The sequence below is a fragment of the Rhinopithecus bieti genome, unplaced genomic scaffold, assembly GCF_001698545.2.
Source record: "Rhinopithecus bieti isolate Rb0 unplaced genomic scaffold, ASM169854v2 scaffold_10347, whole genome shotgun sequence".
Classification (NCBI taxonomy): Eukaryota; Metazoa; Chordata; class Mammalia; order Primates; family Cercopithecidae; genus Rhinopithecus; species Rhinopithecus bieti.
In genome coordinates, this window is record NW_016806836.1 from 5,650,355 (window position 1) to 5,676,672 (window position 26,318).

Consider the following 26,318-nt stretch of genomic DNA (forward strand, 5'->3'; position numbering starts at 1 on the left):
CCACTGAGAAGGACTGGGATGGGCGGGGTGACGGGAGGGAACGCTGTAGATAGGTCCATCAGAGCAGCCTGAAGCTAACAGCCACCTGCATGGTGCACATGCACTCTCAGGTGCTGCCTGAGAAAAGCCCAAAGCCCTCAACTCCCTGCATTTCCACTTCCTCCTGCACACTCTGCTCTAGGCACAGTCTGACCTCTTTCCAAAAAATACGTGCTGCCATTGCCAGTAACAGCAAATTGCTGATTTTTGAAGGGAAGTTGGTGTGCTTCCTTTTCTGCCTGGGTTTGGTCATTCTTGACAGAAGATAAGTGATGTCAGCTGTCTATATCGCTGGCTTACCTCTCTCAAGAATGGAAGTCACTTGGGGATGAGGCCTGACTTGAATTCGGCTGGGCACCCCCAGCAGCACACAGTGCAGGACCTAGAATACAGGAGTACACAGGAAACACTGTGAAGGAGCAAATAAGTGGATGAGTGAATGCATTTTTCAATTGATGCACTGTCTCCAAGCCAGGCAGTGTGGTATAGAATATCAAGTACAGGCTTTGGAGTCAGACCTGCCTAGTACAGTGTCAGCAAGAGATTGTTGAATGTACCTGAGAATGCCTTACTTGCTACTACCTGTGACAACATGGATGAATCCCACGGACATAATGATAACATTGAGAGAAAGAAACCAGAAACAAAAATGTGCGTTTCATAGGATCGCACTGATACACAGCGCAAAAACTGGCAAAACTCGTCTATGCTGTTAAAAGTTAGAGGTGATCCCTGATGGGGGTAGGCAAGTAGGATTGCAAGGGAGTGTGAGGAAAAGTTTTGGGCCTGGTAATGGTTTGGTTTTTGATTATATGACTGTGTCCAGTTTTCAAAAATTAATCAAGAGGTATGATTTTCTGTATGTGTATTATACCATAATTAATTTTTTATTTTTTAGAGACAGTGTCTCTCTCTCTCACCCAGGCTAAAGTGCAGTGGTACAATCATGGCTCACTATAGCCTTGGACTCCTGGGCTCAAGCCATCTTCCCACTTGAGCCCCCGAGTAGCTGGGACTACAGATGTGTACCACCAACCCAGCTAATTTTTTAATACTTTGTGGATACAGGGTCCTACTGTGTTGCCTAGACTCTTCTCAAACTCCTGGTTCTACCAGTCCTCCCACCTTGGCATCCTAAACTGCTGGGATTTCAGGTGTGAGCCACCACACCTAGCCAAATAAAATATTTTTAATGGAACAAACCAAGTAAGAGAAACAAAAAATCTTGTTTGCCACTTTACAACTGTGTAATTTCAAGATGTGACACTCAGTGTGATCCATGGGACCAGTGCTGGGCTACCAATTGTTAGTTATTTTCACCCTTGAGCAAGTGCAGAAATTGAGAGTGCGCCCTTCAGAACTCTTCTGGTATCTTGCAGTGACACTCAAGTGTGTGATCGGGGAACAGTGGACACAAATCATTCCACAGGTGTAGACCAGTTTAGTTATTGCTGAACTCACATAATATGTCACATGGGGCATGGTCTTCATATATCATAGACAAACTGTCTCCATATACAATTTGAAAAATGCGGATTGCATGCAAGTTGCTTCTATTGGCACCTCAGTTTCTCCATTATTAAAATGAGAGTAGCTATCCTGATGCCCCTAAGGATTTGAGGAAGACAAAAAAGATAGTGCACGAGAAAGCACCAGTCCGCAATTGCTATCTGTCTGGAATATGGGGCCCAGGATCTGCATTTTTAACAAGCCTCATAAATCTCATCGCGATGTTGTACCTGGGCACTGTTCTATGACTGCAGTGTCCAGCATGGTGGCCACTGGCCACATGGGGCTACTGCACTTGTGAAAAGCAGTGGCTGGCCCAAATGAAGATGCACTGAAGGGGTAAAAGACATGTTTGTAAGACTTCATATGAATAGTAGATTGTAAACAATTCCATTCAACGTTTATGTTGTCCACAGATTGAAATGATAATAGTTTGGATACACTGGGTTCAACAAGATGTGTTATTAAAAGTAGTTTCTTTTTTATTTTTTACTTCTTTTCATGAGACTGTCAGAAAATTCAAAATGACATCTGTGGGTCACCCTCTGTTTCTTAAAAATTTTTTGTGGGTACATAGTAGGTGTATATATATTTATGGGTTGGTTACATGAGGTATTTTGACATAAGCATGCAATGCGTAATAATCACATCTTGATAAATGGGGTGTCCATCCCCTCAAGCAATTATCCTCTCTGTTAGAAACAACCCAATTATACCCTTTTAGTTATTTTAAAATGTAGTTATTTTGACCATGGACCCCCTGTTGTGCTAGCAAATATAAGATCTTACTCATTCTTTCAATTTTTTCTACCCATTAACCATCCCCCTAACCCCGTACTACCCTTTCCAGCCTCTGATAACCATCCGTCTACTCTCTATCTCCGTGAGTTCAATTATTTTAAGTTTTAACTCTCACAAATCAACGAGAACATGTATTGCTCCGGTGAGTGAGCAATGGGGTATTTGGAGGCTGGGATCATCTGTAAAGTGGACAGCAACAGGCAGCTTAGCAGAATCTGCTGGCCAAGCTCACATGCCCACCCCTTCCTCCACCTCCCTAAGATTCCTCCAAATGAGTGAGGCATTTATTTGTTTGTTTGCTGACTTGTCCTACAGATCAACTACAAGGCTGTTGGCTCGCTGGACCCAAGTGCTGACCTCTCCAGCCAGAGGGGGAAAGTGTTCAAGCTCCGGAATGAAACCCACCACCTCTTTGTGGGTCTGTACCCAGGGACCACCTATTCCTTCACCATCAAGGCCAGCACAGCAAAGGGCTTTGGGCCCCCTGTCACCACTCGGATCGCCACCAAAATTTCAGGTATCTCTGCTGGAAAGGAAAAGGGAAAAGGTTATTTTACCCCACTTCCTAATTTTCCTTGAAGTGGAAATTTTTCTTGAATTGTCGCCCTGTGATGTGGGTGGAATTAAGACGATTCAGTCCCTAGGGAGTTACCATTGTTGTCTATGAAGAAAATCTAAGTGATGAACTTCCTAAAGTGTAAAAATTAGATTAATTAGTGGCAAGCCACTAAATAATGTGCCCACAGGGTTGCATTAAATAGTACATGTGTGTGTAGATAATGTATATTGCGCACAAGTTGGTTATTAAATTCATTTCAGGAACATTCTTTTTGCCAGAACAAGACAGCACAGGTTCTCATGAAATGCCTGGCGAATGAATGAATGAATGAATGAATGAATGAATGAATGAATGAATATTATAGGGCCACAGCAGTCCAGAATTACAGACTGCCATCCCCAGTAGGGCCCGCTCTGCCACTAGACAGCAACAATGAAGAATTATTTCAGAACCTTTTCTACAGCTTTCATTATCCTAAATATCTGTGCAATTCTGGTCTGCATACATACATATTTTGCACATGGTTTTCCAGAAAAACATGGTTTTTTTGTAGCTTAATGTTTTCTCTTATCTTTATCCCATAAGTATTTCCTATGTTGATACATTGCTTTTGTTATAATGTTCTGTCAAGTGGATGGACATAATTTAATTATACATTCCCCTGTGGTAGGATATATTTGGTGCTTCCATGTTTTTACAAAATAACGCTTCAATAAACATGTTACAAAATAAAGTTTCATTCATTGGTTTGGATTATAACTTTAGAATTAAATTCAGAATTTGGAAAAACTGAATTAAAAAGGATGTGGGTTTTAATAGCTGTTACTACAAATGGCTAAATTACCTTCCCAAAGGAATAGATATAGTTGCATTCCTATCAGCTGAGTATGAGGGAAGGGGGGTCTCATGAATAAAAAAAAATCAGAGGGGAAGTAGTTCATAATTGATTTAATTTGCATTTTAAATGTGTTTAGCAAGGTTGATTCTGGTTTCACTTCTTTGTTAGTACTTACATTCCCTCCACATGTTTATTAGGTGTGGAACGTTTTGGTTCATGCAGGTTCCTGGACACACCATTGCTACCCTTCCCTACACTACTGCACCTTGAAGAAACCTACTGTGGGCCGGTGGGGCATCAGCGCCTGCTTTACTGAAGGCCTGGAAGTCTTCTTATCCAACCCCTTTTCCTAAACTTCCTCCATCTGGTCATGCTGTGTCTTTAAGGATGGCAGCAAGGGGCGGTGGGGAGCCGGTTGGGCACCTGTCCTGAACTCACCTTCACTCTCTGTTTCCTTTCCAGCTCCATCCATGCCTGAGTATGACACAGACACCCCACTGAATGAGACAGACACGACCATCACAGTGATGCTGAAACCCGCTCAGTCCCGGGGAGCCCCTGTCAGGTGAGGACAGTTCTTCACTTGGAGTCTGTGGTTTTCCTTCTCTGTGCCACATGGGCCTCCAGTTGAATCATGTGACCGGCAATACCCATGGGCACGACTGGCCAGGAACAAAACTTCCTGGGAGCAAGGAGGTCAGCAGCCCCAAGCCCAGTTCAAAGGGAGCCCCTGAGTTCAAGGCAAACCTGGGCAACATAGGGAGACCCCGTCTCTACAAAGAAAAAAAATTTTTTAATTAGCTGGATGTGATAGCACACACCTGGAGTCCCAGCTACTTGAGAGGATGATGTGGAAAGATTGCTTGAGCCTGGAAGACGGAGACCGCAGTGAGCTGTGATCATGCCACTGCACTCCAGCCTGGGCAATAGAGTGAGACCCTGTCTCAAAAAACAAACAAACAAACAAACAAAAAATCCTAATCGGGACCTGAGATGGTCTAGAAGGAAACTTCCTGGAACATGTTTATGGTAAATTTAGTTAGTGGGGTTGGTGGCCTGGAACACAGTCTCCTGGCAAGGTTACTTTTCTTTGTGTCACTGTCAGTAACAGCCAGATAGACAGACTTGCTGAATTCTGAAAATAACCTGATCAGATATCACAAATCTGACAAGACCTGGGGGCTGGTCCAGTTTAAGGCTGTAGGGTGCTAGAGTCCCATAGGGACACTTGCTATCAAGGTAAAACTGCTGATTTTACCAAAGATGGTTGGAGTTCAGGAATACACTGAGGCATCTCCATAGCTAAACTGACCAGTGTCAGTTCATGATATCAGGAGCATGGGCATCTCTTTTAAACAAGCTACCCTTTGCCCAAGGGCAGCAATATTGACTGTCGGTTTTGCCCAGAACTCCAGGAAAGAGGACTACAGTCCCTTAAAATGAAGCAAAGCATTGAGTGGAACAACTTTCAAATTGCTCAGTTCAGTTCATCAAGCATAAACTGAGTATGTTATGTACCAGGAATGAGGCGGGGCCCAGGGCCTAAAAACCATTCATTCATTCAACAAACATTTTTATTAAGATGGGGAGGGGGAAGGGATTGCATTGGGAGTTATACATGATACAAATAACGAATTGATGGGTGCTGATGAGTTGATGGGTGCAGCACACCAACATGGCACAAGTATACATATGTAACAAACCTGCATGTTATGCACATGTACCCTAGAACTTAAAGTATAATAATAAAAAAAAAAAGAATCCACCCTGTCTCAGGCAAGTCTTAAGTGCTTGGAAACATAGCAGTGAACTAGCCGTGGATAAGTCATGTCCTAAAGAAAGTCAAACTCTAGTTGGGGAGACAGAAACCTAATTACAGTACAGTGTGTCCTTGTGGAGATATGTGTAGGTCATTATAAGAGCTCAGAGGACAGAATTCCCAGTGGAGGAGACACTGAGCTGTATCTTAAATGATGTGTAAGATTTCACCAATGTTGTAAGAGTGTCCAGTGTGAGCACAGGCATGGAGGAGAGAGATGGTGTGCTGTAACAGGGAGCAACCAGGGTGGTTGTTTTCTTTAACATAAACATTAAGGTGGGAGTGCTGGGATGAGAATGGGAGTGTGTTTGAGAGGCTCAGGCCTGTTTGAAGGGCATGGGCAGCTACCAGAGAAATGCATGCAGCCTCACTCCTTGTGTCACTGGAGGCTAGGACACCAGCCCAGAAGGGGGCTTTTGAGATGGTCTAGATAGCCATTGTCCATCCTGTATCCAGCTTCATCTAGAAATGATAGGCATTGAAGCAGACAGAACCAGCCACCACCAATTTGGAAGTTCCTATGTAGTCTGAAGACTTTGGACAATGTTCCCCCTAAGTCAGGTGAATCTTCAGTCATTGCAACATGTGTTGGTAATGTTTACGGGGCATCTGACCAGAGAGTATTTGTCTTATATTTTACACATTGGTAGTTCCAGGGCAACCCTACGTGTGATAAGTCAAAGCAGATGGTTGGGTCTTAAGTCAAATTCAGTTATGAATCCCCTGCTTTTCTTCCAGTTACTCTGATCTAACATTGCCATTTAATTTTCTCGATATACTGTGAGATATTATCTTCATTTTCAGATGCACGTGAAGAAACTGAGGCACAGAAATGCCCAAGGGCATACAGACAGTAGGAAAGCTGAGTTTGAAGGCAGGTCCCCCAGGTGTCAAATCATATTCCACTTTGGCCACCAGTGCCTTCCTCCCTTTCACAATTCTCTCTTCTTTTATACCATAGTATTGGTCACTGTTTCAAAATCTTAGAAAGCTTCCCAGATAGCAAAAGTACAGCCCAGAGAAGGGAAGAGGCTTGTTCAGGGTCGCACAGCAAGTTAACAGCTAACCCAGAACACAGCCCCCATCTGACCCAAAGTCTATGATCGTGATACAGTGTGCCGAGGTAACTAAGCCTATAAAACGTTCAGCTAAGGGACCCAGTCCAGCCGTCGACCATAGCCTTTCAATGTGTTTGGATTTAGGCCAGCTTCCCAGTGTTCTGGCTGTGGGTGGGGCCATGGAAAGAATAAGAGTTTGGTGGCAACAAACCTGGCGTCAGATCCCGTGGTAACAACTGCGTGACCTCAGACAAGATGCTTAATCTCACTCTCTGAGATCAACTCTCCTTATCTGTCAAGTAGGGCCAGTAGCTATTTCATAGAGGCTGAACAAAACATGAAAATACCAAGAGTAAGGCAGGCCTGATATCCAGGCCTTCCTGACCCCAGCCAGGGTCCAAGCTCCTTCACCCCCTGCAAAGGGGGCCTCTGAGTAGCCCAAACCAAAATGCACATGAGAACTTTTCCAGTTCCCACACAGAGGAGCCCTTACACTTTCCCTCTGAATCGCTATACTCTTTGCACATCTATTTAACAAGCTTATACATCCTAACATTCAGCAAATTAGGAGGAGGGATAAGGGGATGAAAGTTTCCCAGTGGCAATGAGAAATGACAATTGTCAGGGTGCAAAGGAATAGCACAACTCTACAAAACAGACACAGGGACTCAAAAATCAAGTAGGCCTACATGCTGTCATCCCTCACAGCCATGCCTGTTTATTACTTGGTCCTGGTTTACCCTGAAAATATGGGTCTGCAACTTACAGGAGCCTGCTAGCTTTCATTTAAGGAACAAGCACTTGCTACCAGCTTGTCTCTATATATAACACTACCTGTATTCTCGCAACATTGTATAATAGTCTCCTCATTTTGCAAATATAGAAATTGAGACAAACAGAAGCTAAGTCAGTTGACTCAGGCTATAAAGCAAGCAAGTGGTACAGGCAAAATTTAAACTTAGTTCAATGACCCAAAGCCAACATGCATTTTACTATACTATACCACCACCTAGGAGAAAGGTATGCATGATACATTTTGGTGACATTTTTTTTTCAAAAAAAAAAAAAAAAATGTCACTGCTCAAAGGGGAAATGGTTGGTGTCTGGAACTGTCTGGCTGCTTTTCATCTCAAGGCTCTGGAGCATTGAGGGTGGGTGTATACTCAGTTTCTGGAATTATTTCCAGACTGTTTCTTGAGCATTTGACTAGAAGGGGAAGTAACTGACCAATGCCACCCAACCTGACTTTAAGGACAACTGGAAGGACAGAAGTGGAAATATCACAGTGGATTTCAGTTATCTTGACCTTCATTCACCTTGAACTCTGGGTAGTAGGATGTTATATGAGAGGTAGTTGACCACTAGGTCATGCAACAAATATTTATTGAACACTTACTATGTTTAGGAAAGTGAGCTAAGCAATAGGGATACAGCAGGGAACAAGATAGCCACACCTGTGCCCACTTGAGGCTCCAGGAAACTGTGAGTGAGGCAGGGAGGTGGGGCGTTAAGCAAACACACAAACAAAATCATGAAATTAGCAAAAAAGTGTCACTGAACAGCACTTGGTCTGTTTGCCCGTGCACAATAGAAAGCCAAACTCAGAAGCACTGTGTTTTTGTAGAGAGAAAAGTATATTGCAAGGCTGCCGAACAAGGAGACAGGAGTCAGGCTTTTGGAGGCAGGGACAGGTTTGACAGACAGAAGGTAATCGCGTGATCTGATTGGACATTTGCAATTTTGTGATGTGGGAGGCTCGATCTGACTGGATCATGTCATGAGGTGATGCTATTGGATCATGGATCATGCCATGTGGTGTTGACTTCTTAATCCATCCCCATTCCTTCGTCCAAGCACCTAGGTTCCACCAATTGTGTCATGCCTGGTTCATCTGGTGTGCTCGGGTTATGTTTCTTGCAACCTAGGGGCATTGGGCTGCTTCTGCAGTTTCACTGTAAGATGACATGAAACCACAGGTACATTGACTGTAGTGATTGAAAGAAGCAGTAGACTGGCTGGTGAGATGAACACCACCCAGGAAAGCACAGCAGTGTGCAGTTCTGTGAGTTGGGGAGGTGAAGGATGTGAGAAAAACAATATGGACACTCTATGATCCCGGGACTCAAAGAACTCACTAGATGCACTGGGTTAAGGACGCTTCGAATCAGATTTTACAGTTGATAGTTTTCTGAATTGGCATGTACCATTAATTGTTCCTTTACTTCTGTTGTATTATCTGATCCTCACCTACCTGGTGAGTCAGCTGGCTGGGAAATACCATTTCCATTTTGGAGCAGGAAACTGAAGTCTAAGATGTTAACTGATTGGCCCAAGCTTGTGGGGCTCATTACCGGTAAAGCCAGTGCATAGACCTAGTATCCTGGCTCTGAGTTCATGGCTCCCCTGAGAAGTTCTGAGTTCCTCTGCCTGGTATGTCACGTGATGACTGGGTGGCCCTTTCGTGGGGGTGCTATGGAGTAAACCTCCACCAACCAGGGCAAGAAGAGCAAGAGGAATTCTCAGGGGTCCTCCAGCTCTGCCTTGTGTGAGCCCCGTCTATCACTTGTGAGCTTCAGTAAGTCCCTCTCTGAGTGGAGCTGTGAGTTCTCACACAGACTCAAACGGAAACTTTGGCCTTCAGACCCCACTCAGGTAGGCTCTTCTTGCTACCAATGATGCTCCAACCCTGGCTAAGCCAAACTCCAGCCCCTGCTCTGCCACTTACTGCTCCTCTGAAGCCCCATGGATCTGACTATTTGGTAGAACTGAGTGTGCAGGGGGGCGAGGTGTGGCAGGGAGGACTGTTGCTGTGTGGGGCTCCCACACCCTCGTCCCTCCAGCCAAACCACCTCAGCAGCTTGGCCTATTTTTCTAATACTCCACAATGGAGATTTATTGCTTTTGTATTGCTTTCCTTGGGCCTTCAAAGATTTATTGGTTTTTAAGTGACAGAATCCCAGAATTGCTTAAAAGATCAATCAAATAGTGACTAGAATCTAATATTCAGTTCTGGTTTGAACATGCTGAGCCTTCTTCCCCCACACCCCACCTGTCACACTGATGTGTGACTGATCTGTAGTAACCTTCATAAGAAAGTAACTTGGCCATGAATTAGTCACCTATAATGCAATCCCTGAAGTGAGGCTGGGGGCAGAGCCCCAGGTTCTATAACAGACCATCCCCTGATCCCTGAAGACTTCCTTGGAAATGCTTTTTCCCCCTTTCCTCTCCTTCCTGTCTAATCAGTCATGGAGACTGGTCTGCTGGACTTCAGAACCTGGGCCAGGCTCCTTCTCCTCCTCCCCCATTACCACTTTCCAGCCTCATCCTGTGGCCCTGCACCTGCTGGGATATGCTTGCTGGGGTGCTTGCTGCAGTGCTTGCTGCAGCTTCTCATCCTTCAATCCACCCTCCACTGAATTGCTGGAATGATCCTTCGGAAGCATAAATTGGATCTAGTTAACTTTCCTGCTTAAAATTCTTAAATGGGTCATTGGTTTTCCATTGCATTAAGTACAAGCTTCTTAGCATGGAATTCAAGGCTCATCAGAATCTGTCCTTAGCCTTGTTTCTGGTTTCCTTTAATTTCCATCTGCCCCTTTACCAGGTTTTACTCAACAGTGACCTATATATTTCCTTCATAGTTCTTTCTTGAGCCTTTACTTGTGTTATACAGCTGTTTATATATATTTTTTGTTTTTTCTGTTGTTTCTACATACCCCTCAACAGGCTGTGAGCTCCAAGAAATCTGAAGGCTTGATACTACTGAATTCCCTTTACATGGGATGGTGTCTGGCATCATACATACATATATATATGTATTTATACATACTAAATACATACTTCAGTAACTAGTTATATCTATAGATAAATGTATATATATTTATATATGTGTCTACTTACTAAAGTATATATATAAAGTAGTTATATATATAAACATATATAAACTAACTTTATATATATATAAGTATATACTATACTAATATATAATAGTAATATATATAGTATTATACTAAAAGTTACTAAAGTATGTATTTAGTTCAGCAAATCTATTTTGCCCACCTGGTAGATATTAGGTGCTGGGACTATAGAGATGCACATTGTAGACCCTGCCTTCAACTACCTCTTACTCTGAAAAGAGTGCTGTTCAATAGAATTTTCTGCAGTTACAGAAATGTCCTATATGTGTGCTGTGTGGAATGACTGCCATTGAACACATATGACCATTGAGCACCGGATACCGGATACATGGCTAGTACAACTGGGAAACTGATTTTTTAAAATTTTATTTTAATTTAAATTTCAGGAGCCATATATGGCTACTGACTGCCATTTTAGATGGTAAAGGTCTACAGGAAAGATAATCAGAAAAAGAAAAGGTGCCAATGAGCCTGTGTTTGGCCAACTTGTTCAGAGGTTTCCGTGAGAGTTCAGTAGAGAGGCAGCCATCGGTAGTCTGGTGAGCTCAGAAGCTGGGAGGGCTTCCAGGAGGCAGTGTTGCTTAAATTGAGACCTAGGGAATGAGGCGGAGTTAGTGAAGAAGGGAAGAGTGTAACCTAGAAGAAAGAGCAGCGTATGCAAAAACACACACAGAGAAGGTAAAGGGTGTGTTCAAGGAGCAACAAGTAGCTCAGTGAGTGGGGACAGAGAGATGAGGAGAAAAGCAAAGAAGCAGGCAGGGTCCAGGTGAAGAAGGTCTTCACTCTGGATTTAGACTTTGTTTAGAAGGGAGTGTGGAACATTGGGAAGGTGAGCGCCCAACTCTTTGTCCTTCTCTGAGCAAACGGGACTCTAGTCCATGTTGTTCTCTCCGCCAAGCATGCCATTCTCCACTTCTCTGACATCCAGTTCACATCGGCCACATCCAGGACCATCTCCACTCTTGCAGCAGAATGCACAGCTCCTTCTGAGCTGCCACTCTGTCATGGTCACTCCTCTGTCAGCGCCTTGCATTGTCAGCCTCTGCTAGACTTTGGCCTCCCTTAGGGCAGAGATGGGTCCCATACGGAGCTCCTCACTCAGACCTGAGACCCTTACGTTCTTCCTGCCATAGCTGACTCCCCAGTTGGATACATTGAAACAGGAGGGGCTCCTAAAATCAGACCAACCTCACACAATTGCCCCACTGGGTATACTGGAAGCAGGTACTTATTTTCTCTGAACCTTAATTTGCTTGTTGGTAAATTAAGATCATTTTGAAGGTCGAATAAGCTAAACTGTGAATAAGCTAAACTGTGTACTGTGTAAAGTAGAACTGGTAGTTGTTCAACATGCTCTTTGGGGGCTGCGTGTGGTGGCTTATGCCTGTAATCCCAGCACTTTGGGAGGCCAACGCAGGCAGAGCACTTGAGGACAGGAATTCAAAACCAGCCTGGCCAACATGGTGTAAACCCATCTCTATTAAAAATACAAAAATTTGTTGGGCGTGGTGGCAGGTACCTGTAATCCCAGCTAGCTGGGAGGCTGAGGCACTAGAATCACTTGAACCCAGTAGGCAGAGGTTGCAGTGAGCTGAGATCGCACCACTGCGCTCCAGCCTGGGCGACAGAGCAAGACTTCGTCTCAAAACAAAAGAAAAACATGGTCCTTGGGTTTGGCCAAGCTGTTGAGACAATGAGTGGCTCTAAGCCCTGGGCAGCCATGGGCAAGAATATTCTCTGAGCCCTGCTGCAGTTGCAGCCAATGCCTATCTGCTGTGTATCCCCCAGCACTCATGTGAGATCTATTACATATGAAGTGCTGGCCAGTGTGGGGCACATCGGGAAACCTACAGCCGTCTCCAGGGGTGATCTTCAAAACAACATTACCTTAAAAATAGGAAAGACAATCAGAAAAAGAAAGTGCCTATGAGTCTGTGAACTTGATCACATATGAGCACCTTTCTGAAATATAAATTCAAGCAGACGAGCTTATAGTGTCTCATTGCCAAAGGGCCAGCACACCCAGGGTTAAGAGCAACACCCTTGGGAGACAGTTATGTTGTTCAGATAAGAAATGAAGGTGACCCACCATTAGAGTACTTTTGGCGACGAGATACAATTTGTAAGAGGTAAAATGGACATGCCTTGGCGATGACTTCTTCAAGGGGCAGGGTGTTGGAGTGTGAAGGAAAAGAAATTGTCCAGGATGACTCCCAGTTTTCTGGCATGGTTTGTGGGATGGAAGGTGATGCCATTCCCTCAGCCATTGGATACCGAGGGAGGGAAGAGTCTATGAGGACGTTTCATCCAGGAAAGGTGAATGGCGCAAAGGTGGTCTGGGAACTGAATGGGGGAGTTAGGAACTCAACTGAGCAGGAACAGCTGCAACCTGGCATGTGGTCTAGGAGAGTGTTGGGGACTTCCAAGAGACCTTTTACAAGGTCAGTTAGGACATGAGACCTGCTTTCTTAGGTTGCTTGAGGCATGGTGCACAGGGCGTGGGAGCTCTAGCCTGGAGGACTGGGGTATGAAAGATGGAACCATAGAAGATAGTGTAACAAGGTGTAAGCTTCTAAAGGTCATTGCAACTTCTCTTCACCTCCTGATGAGAATCTGTGATCCTTTTGCATTTAACAGGTGCAGTTAGTTAAGATCATAGATTCTGAAATGCACAGTGATTAGCTACAGTACAAATTGGAGATACAGCCAACTTTTAAAGAAAGAAGAAACTTTATTGGGAAGAAAAGCAAACGATTGCCAGATTTCCTTCAGGATTCCTTTAATAACTGTGAAGCCCAGAGTGGGAACACATGAAACAATCACAGAAGGGTTTTGCTGGTCCATGAAGCCGCAGTGAGCAAAATTGGAATCATTACTGTCTGATTCTCAGATACCAACATATGATGGTCTCCAATTAGGAAGCAGAAATGAACATTTAGAGGATTTATTAACACAGGGCAACCTGAGGAGTTTGTGAGGCCTTGTCCACATTGGGAGAGATGAGAAACTGTAATTACATAGACACTCTTTCTCCAAACCTCATTTATTCACTTAGTTCCCCAGTACTCTGGGCCACCTTTGCTGGGACCTGAAGATGAGGAATGCTATGGATCCCACTTTGGTGTATTGGGGGTTACGGGGACATGGATGAGAGGTACTCAGACATAACCTGCAAGAAGACTTAGCTTTGTTAACACCACTTTTAGCCATGCCTAAAATCATGCTGGGACTTCATCACACCAGACTGGGAAGTAGGAGAAGCCAGATATATGAAGAGGCAACCGGAAATAAGGAATAAGGGGATGAATGTTCCTGTAATGCCCTTCTCCATGGGGTTGTCCCACAGTCTACAAATGCCAACTAAAGGGGTACATATTAAAGAGATATGTGTACCACCAAAGAAATCACCCTAGGAGACAGGGGTCAGTCTGCTGATACAGCACAGAGCTGCAATTAGATGATTGTTCAGGAAAACAAAAGGGAAGAAAGGTGACACTCAAATAATTTAGGTGGGTTTGCATTCACTTCAGCTTACCCTAACTGCATTTCAGGTCCCCTTTTATAAGGCTCCTTTCTCTACCAACAACCCAGCTTACCAAGAATTGGCTCTGGTGTTAGGATTCTGGATTATATTACTTAGGCTCCAACCAAGGAGGAAAAACAGGTGTTTGGGGAAGAATATTTTAAATGGAGCAGTCGATGGAACATGAAGATCGAAAGAGTGTTCTATTTTGGACTGTCTGCCATCTGGAGAGATGGAGACAAGGACTGTTACTGGCATGAGGAAAAGAAGAGTGGTTGTCATGCTCACCTCCTACCATAGGGACTATTTAAATTCCAAAAGTCTGGAGTGCTGGAGAGACATCTGAGCAGGGGTTTTAGATTTGGGAACCATTAACATCCAGGTGGTATTTGAAGTATGGAGGGGAGTGGATGACCTCATCCTGGGAGAGTGTAGATTAGAAGAGATGAGAAACAGAACAGAGATCTATGAAACTTTATCAAGGAACCACACAGGAGATGGAGAAGGACTGCCCAAAGAGTAGAAAGAAAACCAGGGCTGTATATTTCATTTTGACTTTTCTTTTAAAACAAGAAATTCAAGGGAAGAATCGTTTAAATTGGTTTAATTTTCTCCAAGAGCTTCAAGAAGCTCTTGTAGTAGAAAAGAAGAAAGACACACAAGTTGATCCAGGAGTACAGACAAATGAAGATGATTGATAATGCCAACAAAAGTGCTGGAAAATGGACCATCTGGTCTAGGCTTGCTTTAAAAAGAATGTGAAGGTTGCTGTTCAGAAAATAGAGGTATTGAGGGCCAGGCAACCTGGATGCTGTTGAAGAATTTGTGTAGAGGGTACAAAGCAGGGAGAGGGTAGAAAGACAGGAAGTGTTATTCGGAGGATAAGATGATCAAATGTAAGGTGTCAGTAATAAAACTCTTCTATAGGATACGATGGCTCTGGGTGTGACCACATTGGCAGTGATGGTGAACAGACAGTAATAGATTCAAAGTGAAGATCATTGGAGCCAAATGTTGCAAGGAACACGAGGGCAGACTAAGGATGGAGGGGCTGTCCGAGTAGATGTAGTTCTTATAATACAAACCCTCCAACCCTGGGGAACAGGTGAAACTCATTGCAAGAGCACAGTGACTTTGCACGATGCCTTCTCCTGGTTCTAACTTTTTCTCTAACTTTTTTTTGCTGCTGACTTTTACTTCTCCCACTGTTCTGGGCCCCATGACAGTTTGCATCACTGCTTTGTCTCAGATCTTGCACAGCTGATAACCGATGGCTCTCAGTCTCTGTCTGCAACTGCCCAAAGGTCAGACTTTCAAGTCTGCCTCCATCAAGTGCATTTCTAGAGCCTGATCTATTGATGTTCTTCTGAGTTAGAGCATGGCTGTGTGCCATGTTAGAATCCAAGGAGGTTTGCTCTTATCCAACAAGCATTCTGCACGATGCCTGCTCCAGCTGTTTAGGGCTGCTCAGAGAGTTGCCTCCACTTGGCAACAGTGAAAGAAGTGATTCTGAAAGCCCTGACTTTTTGGTAGGAAAATAACATCTTAGAGTCAGAGTCTCCACCAATGGGCCGAAAAAATGTGTGCTTACTCTCTCAAAATACAAGTCACCCTTTTCTTACCTGGCTACAGCTGCTTAGGGTTTGCTATTTAGTGCATTTCCACTTAGGTATAGACTTACTAAGAATTTTATAACCATATAAGTATTCATGCCCAGAGCAAGATGTAGCAGCCCCAGTAACAAATGCAAGAATTGAGGGCTAGACTTTAGACTTACACTGTCCAATGCAGTAACTATTATTAATAACTACATGTGGCTATTTAAATTTAAGGTAATTAAAATTAAGTAAAATTAAAGCTTCAGTTCATTAGTTGCATTAGCCACATCTCAAGTACTCAATAGCCACAAGTAGCTAATGGCTAACATATTTCCATCATGGAAATATGGACAGCATTTCCATCATGGCAGAAAATTATATTTTACTACATTGCTCTAGACCCTAAGAAGGGGTAAGAAGAGGTCAAGGCCCATGTTTGGTTTCAGAGAGGTTGCTTGGCAGCTGTTTGGGGAGAGGTAAAGGCCAGGGATCCTATCATAAGAGACGAGCAATGTAATGAAGACTTAGACACAGGTAGAAGTCCTGAAAACAGCGTGGGACCTATGGCTAGGCTTATTTACTGAGGAGATTCTGATCTACTGAGCTAGACTTCCAAAATTTCTCCACATCACTCCCACTGGATATAGAAAGTGGGAAGTGGTTTAATCCCAAGGTTTCCAAACTTTAATGAACATGCATCATAATCAGCTGGGGTTCTAGTAAGCCTGCAGATTCCTGCCCGTCCTCAAGGACTGTGGGATAATGCCTGAGAATCTGCATTTTGAACAATTTCCCAGGTGACCTACTGGTCTTGGACCACGCTTGAGTACTACTGGTGTTGCCTATAGGTGGTCGCAGGTATGGAGAAAGGAATTTGTACAGGGAACCAAGTCATCTCTTCTCTGGCACCAATATTTGCTCATTCTTGCAATACAGGGAAGCAATAATTTTGCCTTGTACTGTGAAGTTGCCCCTGCTGAGTTTACAGCTTTTGGATCTCTCATGTCTCTCTCAGTGTGTGTTTCATCATGAGGATAACCAGTTTTAGCTCCTAAAAGCTGAACTAGAATCTCTGCCAGCTTATTTCTCTATCCCCATCCACGTGGGGGCTAAAACACACCTCTGTTTTCCTATGATGATGACAATAACTAGTGTCAAAATCATTCATGTTGAGTTGTTGCATGCTGACAGCATATCTGAATATGTCACTTCTATGCAGATGTTGGGGCCTAGGTAGAAGATGGATGTTTGATGAGGCTGAACATCCGAATATCAGAATCTGAACAAATCTGTATTCTTTTGTGGAAGGCTAGAGCAGCCTGGGAGAAACAAATCCATTTCCAACTTTCACTCTATAAAAAGTTCCATATTTTCTTAGATCAGACAAAATATACTGAGTGCCAACATGCTGCAGCAATATGGACGCGTCACTCAGCTGGGTTAGAATCTGTATGCATTGTCCCCCCGGGCCAGTTTTGATTATGTTCTTTTTCCTTTTATTGCAGTCAGCAAATCTGAATTTGCTATTGTGGGGAGAGCAGGAAGAAGAGAGAAAAAGTGAAGGTTTTTAACCTTCAGAAAGTTCAGAGGTTCAGTCTGAATAAGCACAAAAACTTTCAGTGTGCCTCTGAATTCCTTGAATTTGCAGAACTGCTCAGAATCCCAAGAGAACTACCTTGCACATAGGATTCAGGCCCTGCTTTGTGGCTAAAAGGCAAACCTGAAATTATGAGAGAGAAACAGTTAGAGAAAGTGGGAAGAGGAATCAATTTTTTTTTTTTTAAGGAGTTGGGTCCCAATCCAGGCTAAGTTTCAGCCTATTGTTCAATTTCTTCAAAGCCATCTGCTTCCCACGGCTCTCAGATAACGTCTCCCCTGCCAGGACACCCTGTTCCTGCTTAATTGAAATTAGTTTCCAAGAATAGTTGTCCAAAGCAGTTTCCAATGGTGGGAATGTTTTGAAAGTCACAATAGGAGTTGAAGCTTTGGGATGCAGATGTTCAAAGGCATCACATGATCTACAACAGCCATCATATTTCCAAAGCCAGGAGTTCTCTCATTGGCCTCTGCAACTCGCAAATGGCTCCTTTGCAACTGGCACCATCTCTCCATCAGGGACATGTAATACTGCAAGTGTGAAGGGAAACAATCACTTCCATTCAGGTTTAGAGCAATGTGTTTCCCAGGCTTAATTATGCCGCAGGTATATAAATTACAGAAACATGTTAATGCTCCCGTGATTAAAATTATAGAGTGCCTAATTGAAAAAGCATAAACTGAATTGAAGAATTCCTAATTATAGTTTGCTTTGAGGTGTTAATTTCCTCCATAGTGAATGCATAATTTCTCGGAACCTAAAAAGGTGGCCTCTGCATCAGCACATAGGCTCCAGGCAGATGGAAAAGGTAGTCATCTTTCAGTTCAGGAAGTTGACACAGGAGGCTCTGTTCAGGTCTGGAGCCTGGGAGAGCCTTAGAAGGGAGCTTAGGAAGGAGGTGGAGCTGGTACAGACATCACACCAAGGTTCTACTCTACCTAGTAGGCGTCAGGACCAAGGCAGATGAGGAACCCTTATTAAACTTTTCTCTCCTGCCTTTCCTTTTCTTCTCCAAAGTCTCAACCATTTTCCAAGCTGGAATTTTGTGCCTGTAAGACAGTGATTCTCAAAGTTTGGTCCCAGATTGAATACTGATGTATTACCTGGGACTTTGTTAGAAATGCAAATGTTTAGACTCTGTCCCCAACCAACTAAATCAGAAACTCTAGGGGGACAGCCCAGCAATCTGTTTTAACGTGTCCCCCAGGAGATGCTCATGTGTGCTAGAGTCTGAGAAGCCCAATTCTAAGGAATGGGTCATACACACTCAAATTCATATCTAACTGAGCTTTGTTGAGCTCCTCCTCTGGATCAGAACCTGAGATGAGAACCTGAGGATACCCAGCATCCTTTCATTGATTGTATACTCTGCCCTGAAGTAGAAAAAATAATCCCCTGTTCTCAGTAGAGAAAACTGAGATCCTGAGAAGATGGCTTGCTCAGCTCATAGTATCTTAGGACCTGTAGCTCTTGTAGGTTGTGATGCAGACTCAGATGCATTATGTTGTCAATTTTTTTCATTGTTGCTATGTAATTTTCATCAGTAGCTCTGCTAATGGGTTTTCTGACACACTGTAAGTTGGAGGTTGAACTACAGCTTGGAATGACTTCCAGGTGAGGCTTGACTTTGCTAATGTTGAGTCTAACTGTAGAGCCAGGGAAGCGGAGGCTTCTAAATATCTGTAAGCATTGCTATTAGTGGTATCGATTGTGAGTATGCATTCTTCCTGAAGAGCGATGCAAACTCTAAGTACGAAAAGACCATGCCACAGCTCAAAAAGAAACTCTTCAGTTTTGGGAAGAAACTCCCCTTGCCCAGTGACCGAAGTAGCTTCGAGGCCCCCTATTAAGGACTCTGGAGGCCACAGAAAGTTGTCTAGATACAGTACATTTCCTCCTCTCTTTAGACATCCAGTTTCTCTCAGGTTTCTATTTCCTAGTCTAAACACATCAGGGACTTTGTATGTGTATGTGCAGTCAGTTTTAGCTAATCCACAGCCATCTGAAACAATAAACTCATGTTCAGCTTTTTGCGTAATTCTTAGCCATTTCCATATGGTTGAAAATTTGGGTCATTTCCAGTTTTTTTTTGTTGTTGTTATAAATAACCAAGCAATCACAAATTTATTCATGTTTTTCTTTTGGTATTGTATCTTTAAATAGCAAAAATCCCCAGGAATGGAATTACTGAAATGAATAAAATTGAACTACAGTGTATTGAGTGCCTTCTCTAATATGCCAGGCACTGACAGCCAATTCATATACATTAACCTTTTTCATTCTTTAATTAAAAAATCTCAAAGTAACAAATACACATAGTTGGAAAATCAAATAGCCAAACCATTCCCTACGCCACCATTTACAACCCCCCAGTCCTGTGCCTCAGAGGCAAATACATTTTAATTCTTTGCTCTTTCTTCTGGGAATTGGCAATGTGGTATTTTAAAATTATTGATTGCAGACATTATCTATTTATTTCCTGCCATGATAGATGATAATTTGTCCTAAATCAGCCAATACCTCCCTTCCTTCTTTCCAATGTAGTTAAGCCACAGTTTTTAGTTAAATAAATACACACTGGCCAACTTTACAATTCCATAAAAACAGGCCATTTCAGAGCCAAATGGTATATTACTTTTATTATAGTATAATATGTAAGTATTATATTATTACCTAATTAATTTAAAGCTTGCTAAGATTTTAAGTTCTTTATGTATATTAACTCAGTTGATTATCATTAAAACCCTATCAGGTAGAAACTAGTATTATCCCTATTTTACAGATGGGGAAACTGAAGTACTAAAAAGTTAACTAACTTGCTCAAGATCATGCAGCTAGTAGCAACTAATATGGAATTTGAACATAATGGTCTAGCCCCACAGTCTAGAGCTTACTGCTATGTTATACTACCTCTAATTACTCTTTTTGTGGGCTTTTTTGTTTAATTCATTATAGAATGTACAGTTATTCTCCTTTCTTCAGGCAGTTTCTTTATTAAACTATTCATATATTTTTCCTCCCACAGAACTTCATCATTTTAGGGTTGCCTTTAAATACTCTGTTTCCCCTTTTCTTTTCTGCCAATTTCTTCTATTTCCTAAACAAAACAGAACAACTCCCTCAAAAAAAAATATCATATTTGTTTATAATTTTGGCAGTCATACTTTTTCATTTTAAGAACTACTTACTGTTCTTTGAATTTTTTTCTTATAACATTCACTTGTTATTTATAGAAGTAATCATTTCTCAAACATCTCAGGATATGATTTTGATTTTGGAGGAGGGGGAAGCTTTTCTGATTCCTGTATTATCTCTGTTTCTTCTACAGTCATTTTTTAAATCCACTGCTCTCTTTCATGTTGGAAGCATTGCTCACCTAACCAGTGAACCTCCATAGCCAATATTGAAAAGTAAGGTGTTGAGAAAGTTATCTGGAGGTACTGTGCTTTTGGAGGTGGAGGCATTCAAATTCTGAGATGAAATCCTCTTCCTATCTCATGCCTAAGGGGTAGAAGACAGACACATAGCTCTCCATGTTCAAAATTTTGATGGTTTTGTGTACAGACTTTTGATCAGCTCCCCAGTTTTCAGCCCCACATTTTACTTCCACACTGTCCACACTTGACTACTCCAACATCAGAATCTCTCTTGAAATCTGTGGGGGAAATAAAGTCCATCCTTATTCACATGTCTTTGCAATCTGACTTTCTTTATCCCATCACATGTGGTACTTCTCCTCTGATCATTTTTAGGTTTCTAGAATTTTCTTAAAACTGCTCATCCACTGATGTCCCCTCTCCTGTCCTCTTTTTCTGTGTGGATTTCTATGCTTTTTCACATTTCACTGTTACTGCAGTGAAATCTTAGGAGAAAGAGGAGGTAAATGGAGTACATTAATTCTTCCACGTTTAACTAGAAGTTCACTTACATTATTATCTAATCCAGTTTTTCAAATAACTAATGATGGAGGCATTATTATTGTATTCAGTTCTTATAAATGCTATCATTTAAATAAATTAAGATCACTTAACTAGTGAGATTCAGAGCTAAAATTCAAGTTTAATGCTGATTCCTGAGCCTATGCTCTTTTTACTCCGAGGTCATAAAAACATTTATGAGTCTTGAAAACCATTGCCAGATTATTTTCCCCAATTTGATGAATCAATTAGAAATGCTACTGGAATTATAGAATCCTACCAGTTCAACCACAGCTTCACTGAAATGGCTTGTTGTAATTTATGCTTACTTTTACTAATTTAATGCATTTTAAATGGGAACATATTGTCATTTTGATTTGCATTTCTTGGCTTACTGGCAAGGCAGAATATTTTTCTACGTATTTTTATGCTATTAACATTTTTTTGTGAGTTTTCTTTTTACATCCTTTTGCTAATTACCTATGGCATTGGTTCTCAAATTAACAGGGTTAATTTGTCCCCTAAGAGATACCTGGCAATGTCAGGACATATTTTTGTTTATTACAAGTCGGAGGTGATATTGGCATCTAGTTAGTGGGGGAGGGGGGGGTCACAGGGATCCTGCTGAACATCCCACAATGCATAGCACAGCCCCCTACAACGAAGACTTATCCAGCCCAAAATGTCAGTAGTGCCAAGATTGAGAAATCCTGAACCATGGGGGTCTTAATAGACTTATTTTTTTTAAATGTATGATTCAGAGATTCTTGATCTTTTAAATTTGAAGACCCCTCTACACTCTTAAAAATTAACGAAGTCATCAAAGAACTTTTGTTTATGTGGGTTTTGTCAATCAATATTTACTGTATTAGAAATTAAAGCCAAATTCAAGCTGGGCATGGTGGCTCATGAGTGTTATCCCAGCACTTTGTGAGGCCAAGGTGGGTGGATCACTTGGTCAGGAGATCAAGACCAGCCTGGCCAACATGGTGAAAACCCATCTCTACTAAAAATAACAAACATTAGCCAGGTGTGGTGGTGCACGCCTGTAGTCCCAGCTACTCAGCAGGCCGAGGCGGAAGAATCTCGCTTGAACGCAGGAGGCAGAGATTGCGCTGAGCCGAGATTGCGCCCCTGCACTGCAGCCTAGGTGACAAATGGAGACTCTGTCTCAAGAAAAGGAGTTAAAGCCAAATTTTAACAAGTATTTAAATTCATTTGAAAACAATACTAAGCCTGGCTGGGCGAGGTGGCTCACGCCTGTAATCCCAGCACTTCGGGAGGCCGAGGCGGGCAGATCACGAGGTCAGGAGAATTGCTTGAACCAGAGAAGTCGGAGGTTAGAGTGAGCCGAGATCGCGCCACTGCACTCCAGCCTGGTGAGAGAGCGAGACTCCGTCTCAAAAAACTAAGCCTATACATATTAATATAAATCATATATTTCTATTTCCCCAAATAATAAAGTTAGGCCGAAGAGATACAGTTTCACATTTTGTAAATCTTTTTAATGTCTAGCTCGGTAGAAGATCATTGGATTATCATATCTGTTTCTGTGTTTAATCTGTTGTCATAAGTTGTTTTGGTTGAAATAAAGAAAATCCAGTATTACATAGATATGTAATTGTGGGAAAAAAGGAGGAATATTTTAATAGCCATTTAAGATCACTGTGGGTATTCTCCTTTCATATGACACCAAAACTCAGAGTGGTGGTTTCCTCAAGTTTAGTTGCAATGAAATATCTGTAAACTTTTTATACTCTTTTACATTAAAAGTTCTAGGGGATTCTTTGCCCTACATGATTTTGCAACGTTATGCATTGGTCATCTGAAAAATATTTATGGATTTAATTTTAAAATTCCAAATGTTTATATATCTCATTATACCATATCAAAAAATTACATTTGCTACTTACTGTCACTACCAATTTCATCATTAAAATTTTTAATTATTGAAGATCTTTCCAGTTCACAATGGCAGATACAAATTTTCCAAATTCTGGTTTTCACTTGAAAGCTCGCTATGTCTTTGACAACAAATACTGTCAGTTTTCTTTACAGTGACAGAGACTTCGTTTATTCTGTAAAAAAAAAAAAAGTTTTCCATATATTCAAATCTGAATGACCACAATTTGTTAGTCATTCCTTCAATAATTAATAAAAAGGTGCCTCATGAAAAATGTGGCTAGTTTAGCGCGCAGTTCAAACAATCACAGAAATGTTCTCTTCTGACCGGGCGCGGTGGCTCCTGCCTGTAATCCCAGCACTTTGGGAGGCCGAGGCGGGAGGATCACGAAGTCAAGAGATCGAGACCATCCTGGCTAACACGGTGAAACCCTGTGTCTACTAAAAATATCAAAACTTAGCCAGGCGTGATGCGGACGCCTGTAGTCCCAGCTACTTGGGAGGCTGAGGCAGGAGAATAGCATGGAACCCGGGAAGGGGAGCTTGCAGTGAGCTGAGATCAGGCCCACTTGCACTCCAGCCTGGGCGACAGGAGCGAGACTCCGTCTCAAAAAAAAAAAAAAAAAAAAAAAAAAAAAAAAAAAAAAAAAAAGTTTTTTTCTTGAAGAAACCATTAGTACCTCAACAAGCAGGAGACATGATTTACGTATACTGCCCATTGTATCACATGCATATGAAAAAGACATGGACTCAAGGGTTGAGATTTAATAAAATTAATGCTTTTTACTGCTTTATCGAGGAACTTCTTAAGTGAAACTGGCATTTTTGCTTTTATAGCAAGTATGAGGTGGTGAAGAACATAGTAACAAGTACAGTTGGGTACCACTGCCTTGAGTTTTGCTGAGGCACCAGCAGTATTGCATACCTTTGCAGGGTCAATATTAACAAAGTGGTAAAAGGCAAATGAAGTCTTAGTATTACTATTACAATTATGTCAATGTTACAGAATCATTGAATGGGTCTTAAGAATTCCCAAAGGACGTCTCTGGAATTTGGTGTTTGTAAGACTATCATGGTGAACCTGTTGAAAATTTACATTCCCAACACTCGCAGCCAGAGATTCATGATGGGAATCCCGAATTCACAGGCAATTCTGTTGTTGGATGGATGAGAACCTCCAGTTCTCTGAGCATACACGATTTCCACCTCATTGCACTTCTGCAGTCCTCAACAGTGCGTTACATCTTCCCATAAGAAAAATATTTCGTCTGGTGTTATAATTTTTCACTTGCGTTTGTTTGCCCTATCTGGCAAATAAGTATGCCTGATATTATGATTAATTTAATGCTTAATTAGTAATTATTCCATTTACCTTTTAGAGCTTAGAAGGGCTTTTGAAGATAATTGATTTCAGATGGTCTTATAAAAAAAAAAAAAAAAAGCTGTTCAGAGAGATTTCACCTGACACTTCCCTTTCTTTAAGCAAATGTCTTTGTTGTAAGGGGAGAAGTCCAGGCCCCCTACTGATGACTTTTTTAAAAACAGTAGCGTCTTCCTCTGTAAAAGCATAGCTGTGGGTTCTAATAGCCAAGTTAGGAGCTGAATCCCCATGGAAGCTAGCCTTGTTTAACTTGATTTTTTTTTATTTGCTCCTCTCACCATGTAAAGTAACTTTAGAAAACAACGACATTTCAACTGAGAACTTGACAGGAGTATAAAGGGGGTTGCTTCCCAGGATGTCTGAGGTTTGAGAGGCCTGGAGTAAAGAAAACAACCTGGCTGTCCACTAGGGTATAGAAAATGCTTCAGAATGTATATTAGAAAACAAAACAAAACAAAAACCAGGGAGCTTTTCAGTCCCCTAGTGTGTTCTGTTTCACATGACTGCTTTTCAAAATTTAATGTGCAAATGAAATAAGTTGGGACCTCTTAAAGTGCAGATTGTAATTTAATAGAGCTGAGGTGGGGCCTGGGACTCTGCATTTCCAACACATTTCTTTTTGGGTGATGAAGATGCTACTGGTCTGTGACCACACAGGAGTGGGGCCCCTGCAACATTCTGCTGCTTCTTGCTAGTGTTGGCTACCACTGTTTGCTTTGAATGCTCTATTTGTTAAGTATAACAATAATAATAATAAGTTTATTATTTGTGGAGATGGGGTCTCACTATGTTGCCCAGGCTGGAGAGCAGTGGCATGATCATAGCTCACTGCAGCATCAAACTTAATCCTTCCAAAGCACTGGGATCACAGGCGTGATAGGCTACATAGACTTGCTTAAAGTTGTTGTTTAAATGAGCTATTAACATTAGCTAATAGAGCTATTGGCTAGTGGATATTTTATTCATTTATTTTATTTTATTTTTTTGAGATGGAGTCTCGTTCTGTCACCCAGGCTGGAGTGTGGTGGTGCGATCCTGGCTCACTGTAACTTCTGCCTCCCAGGTTCAAGTGATTATGCTGCCTCAGCTTCCCAAGCAGCTGGAACTGCAGACATGTGCCCCTATCATGCCCAGCTAATTTTTTTGTATTATTAATGGAGATGGGGTTTCACGATGTTGGCGAGGCTGGTCTTGAATTCCTGATCTCAGGTAATCCGCCTACCTCAGCCTGCCAAAGTGCTGGGATTATAGGCATGAACCACCACTCCAAGCCAGTTATTTTAAGCTGAGTCAAATATCTTTTATACATTACTGGATTCTTGACTGATTGAAATTATACTTTTCAACATGAACTTAGAAAATAGCACTTCTGGAATTAAGTAGGGATGGGATCTGTTTAGTAAATATTAAATAGTCAACAATGCCCAGCTGGGAAGAGAGTATTAGGCATAGATTATGCCATGTCATTCATGTGGAGAAATCCATCCATCAATTAAAAGTATGATACTACAGCTATATTGTAACATAGTACATTAAAAATTATTTTCAAAGTCCTATCTTTGATCCTTATCACAATACTGAGGTAATTCATACAATGTTATCATTTTATTTTAAATGATGTTTAAGTTAGATTCGCCACAAAATAATGCATGCTTACATAGAAATGATAGGAACATTGAAAAAATACTAACATTTGAGAAATTTTCTCCATTTTTACTCACTAAGTTAAAAAAATTGGCTTTACATAATGTTGCTCTTCACTGATAATGTTGCATCCTTCTTTTGCCACATATCATGATAGCTATTACCATTTTCATGATGTTTGGGGAGTACTTATTCTTTTGTTTCTCCAAGTAG

At 41.8% G+C, this 26,318-nt stretch overlaps 1 protein-coding gene across 1 annotated transcript in view; it reads left to right on the top strand.

The window, feature by feature from the left end:
• PTPRT (protein tyrosine phosphatase receptor type T) overlaps positions 1-26,318 on the top strand; it is an 890,462-nt gene that overhangs the window by 606,213 nt on the left and 257,931 nt on the right. The window contains exons 10-11 of the mRNA XM_017878051.1: positions 2,665-2,866; positions 4,209-4,311. Coding sequence (XP_017733540.1) covers positions 2,665-2,866; positions 4,209-4,311 — 305 coding nt within the window. The remainder of the gene's footprint in view (positions 1-2,664; positions 2,867-4,208; positions 4,312-26,318) is intronic.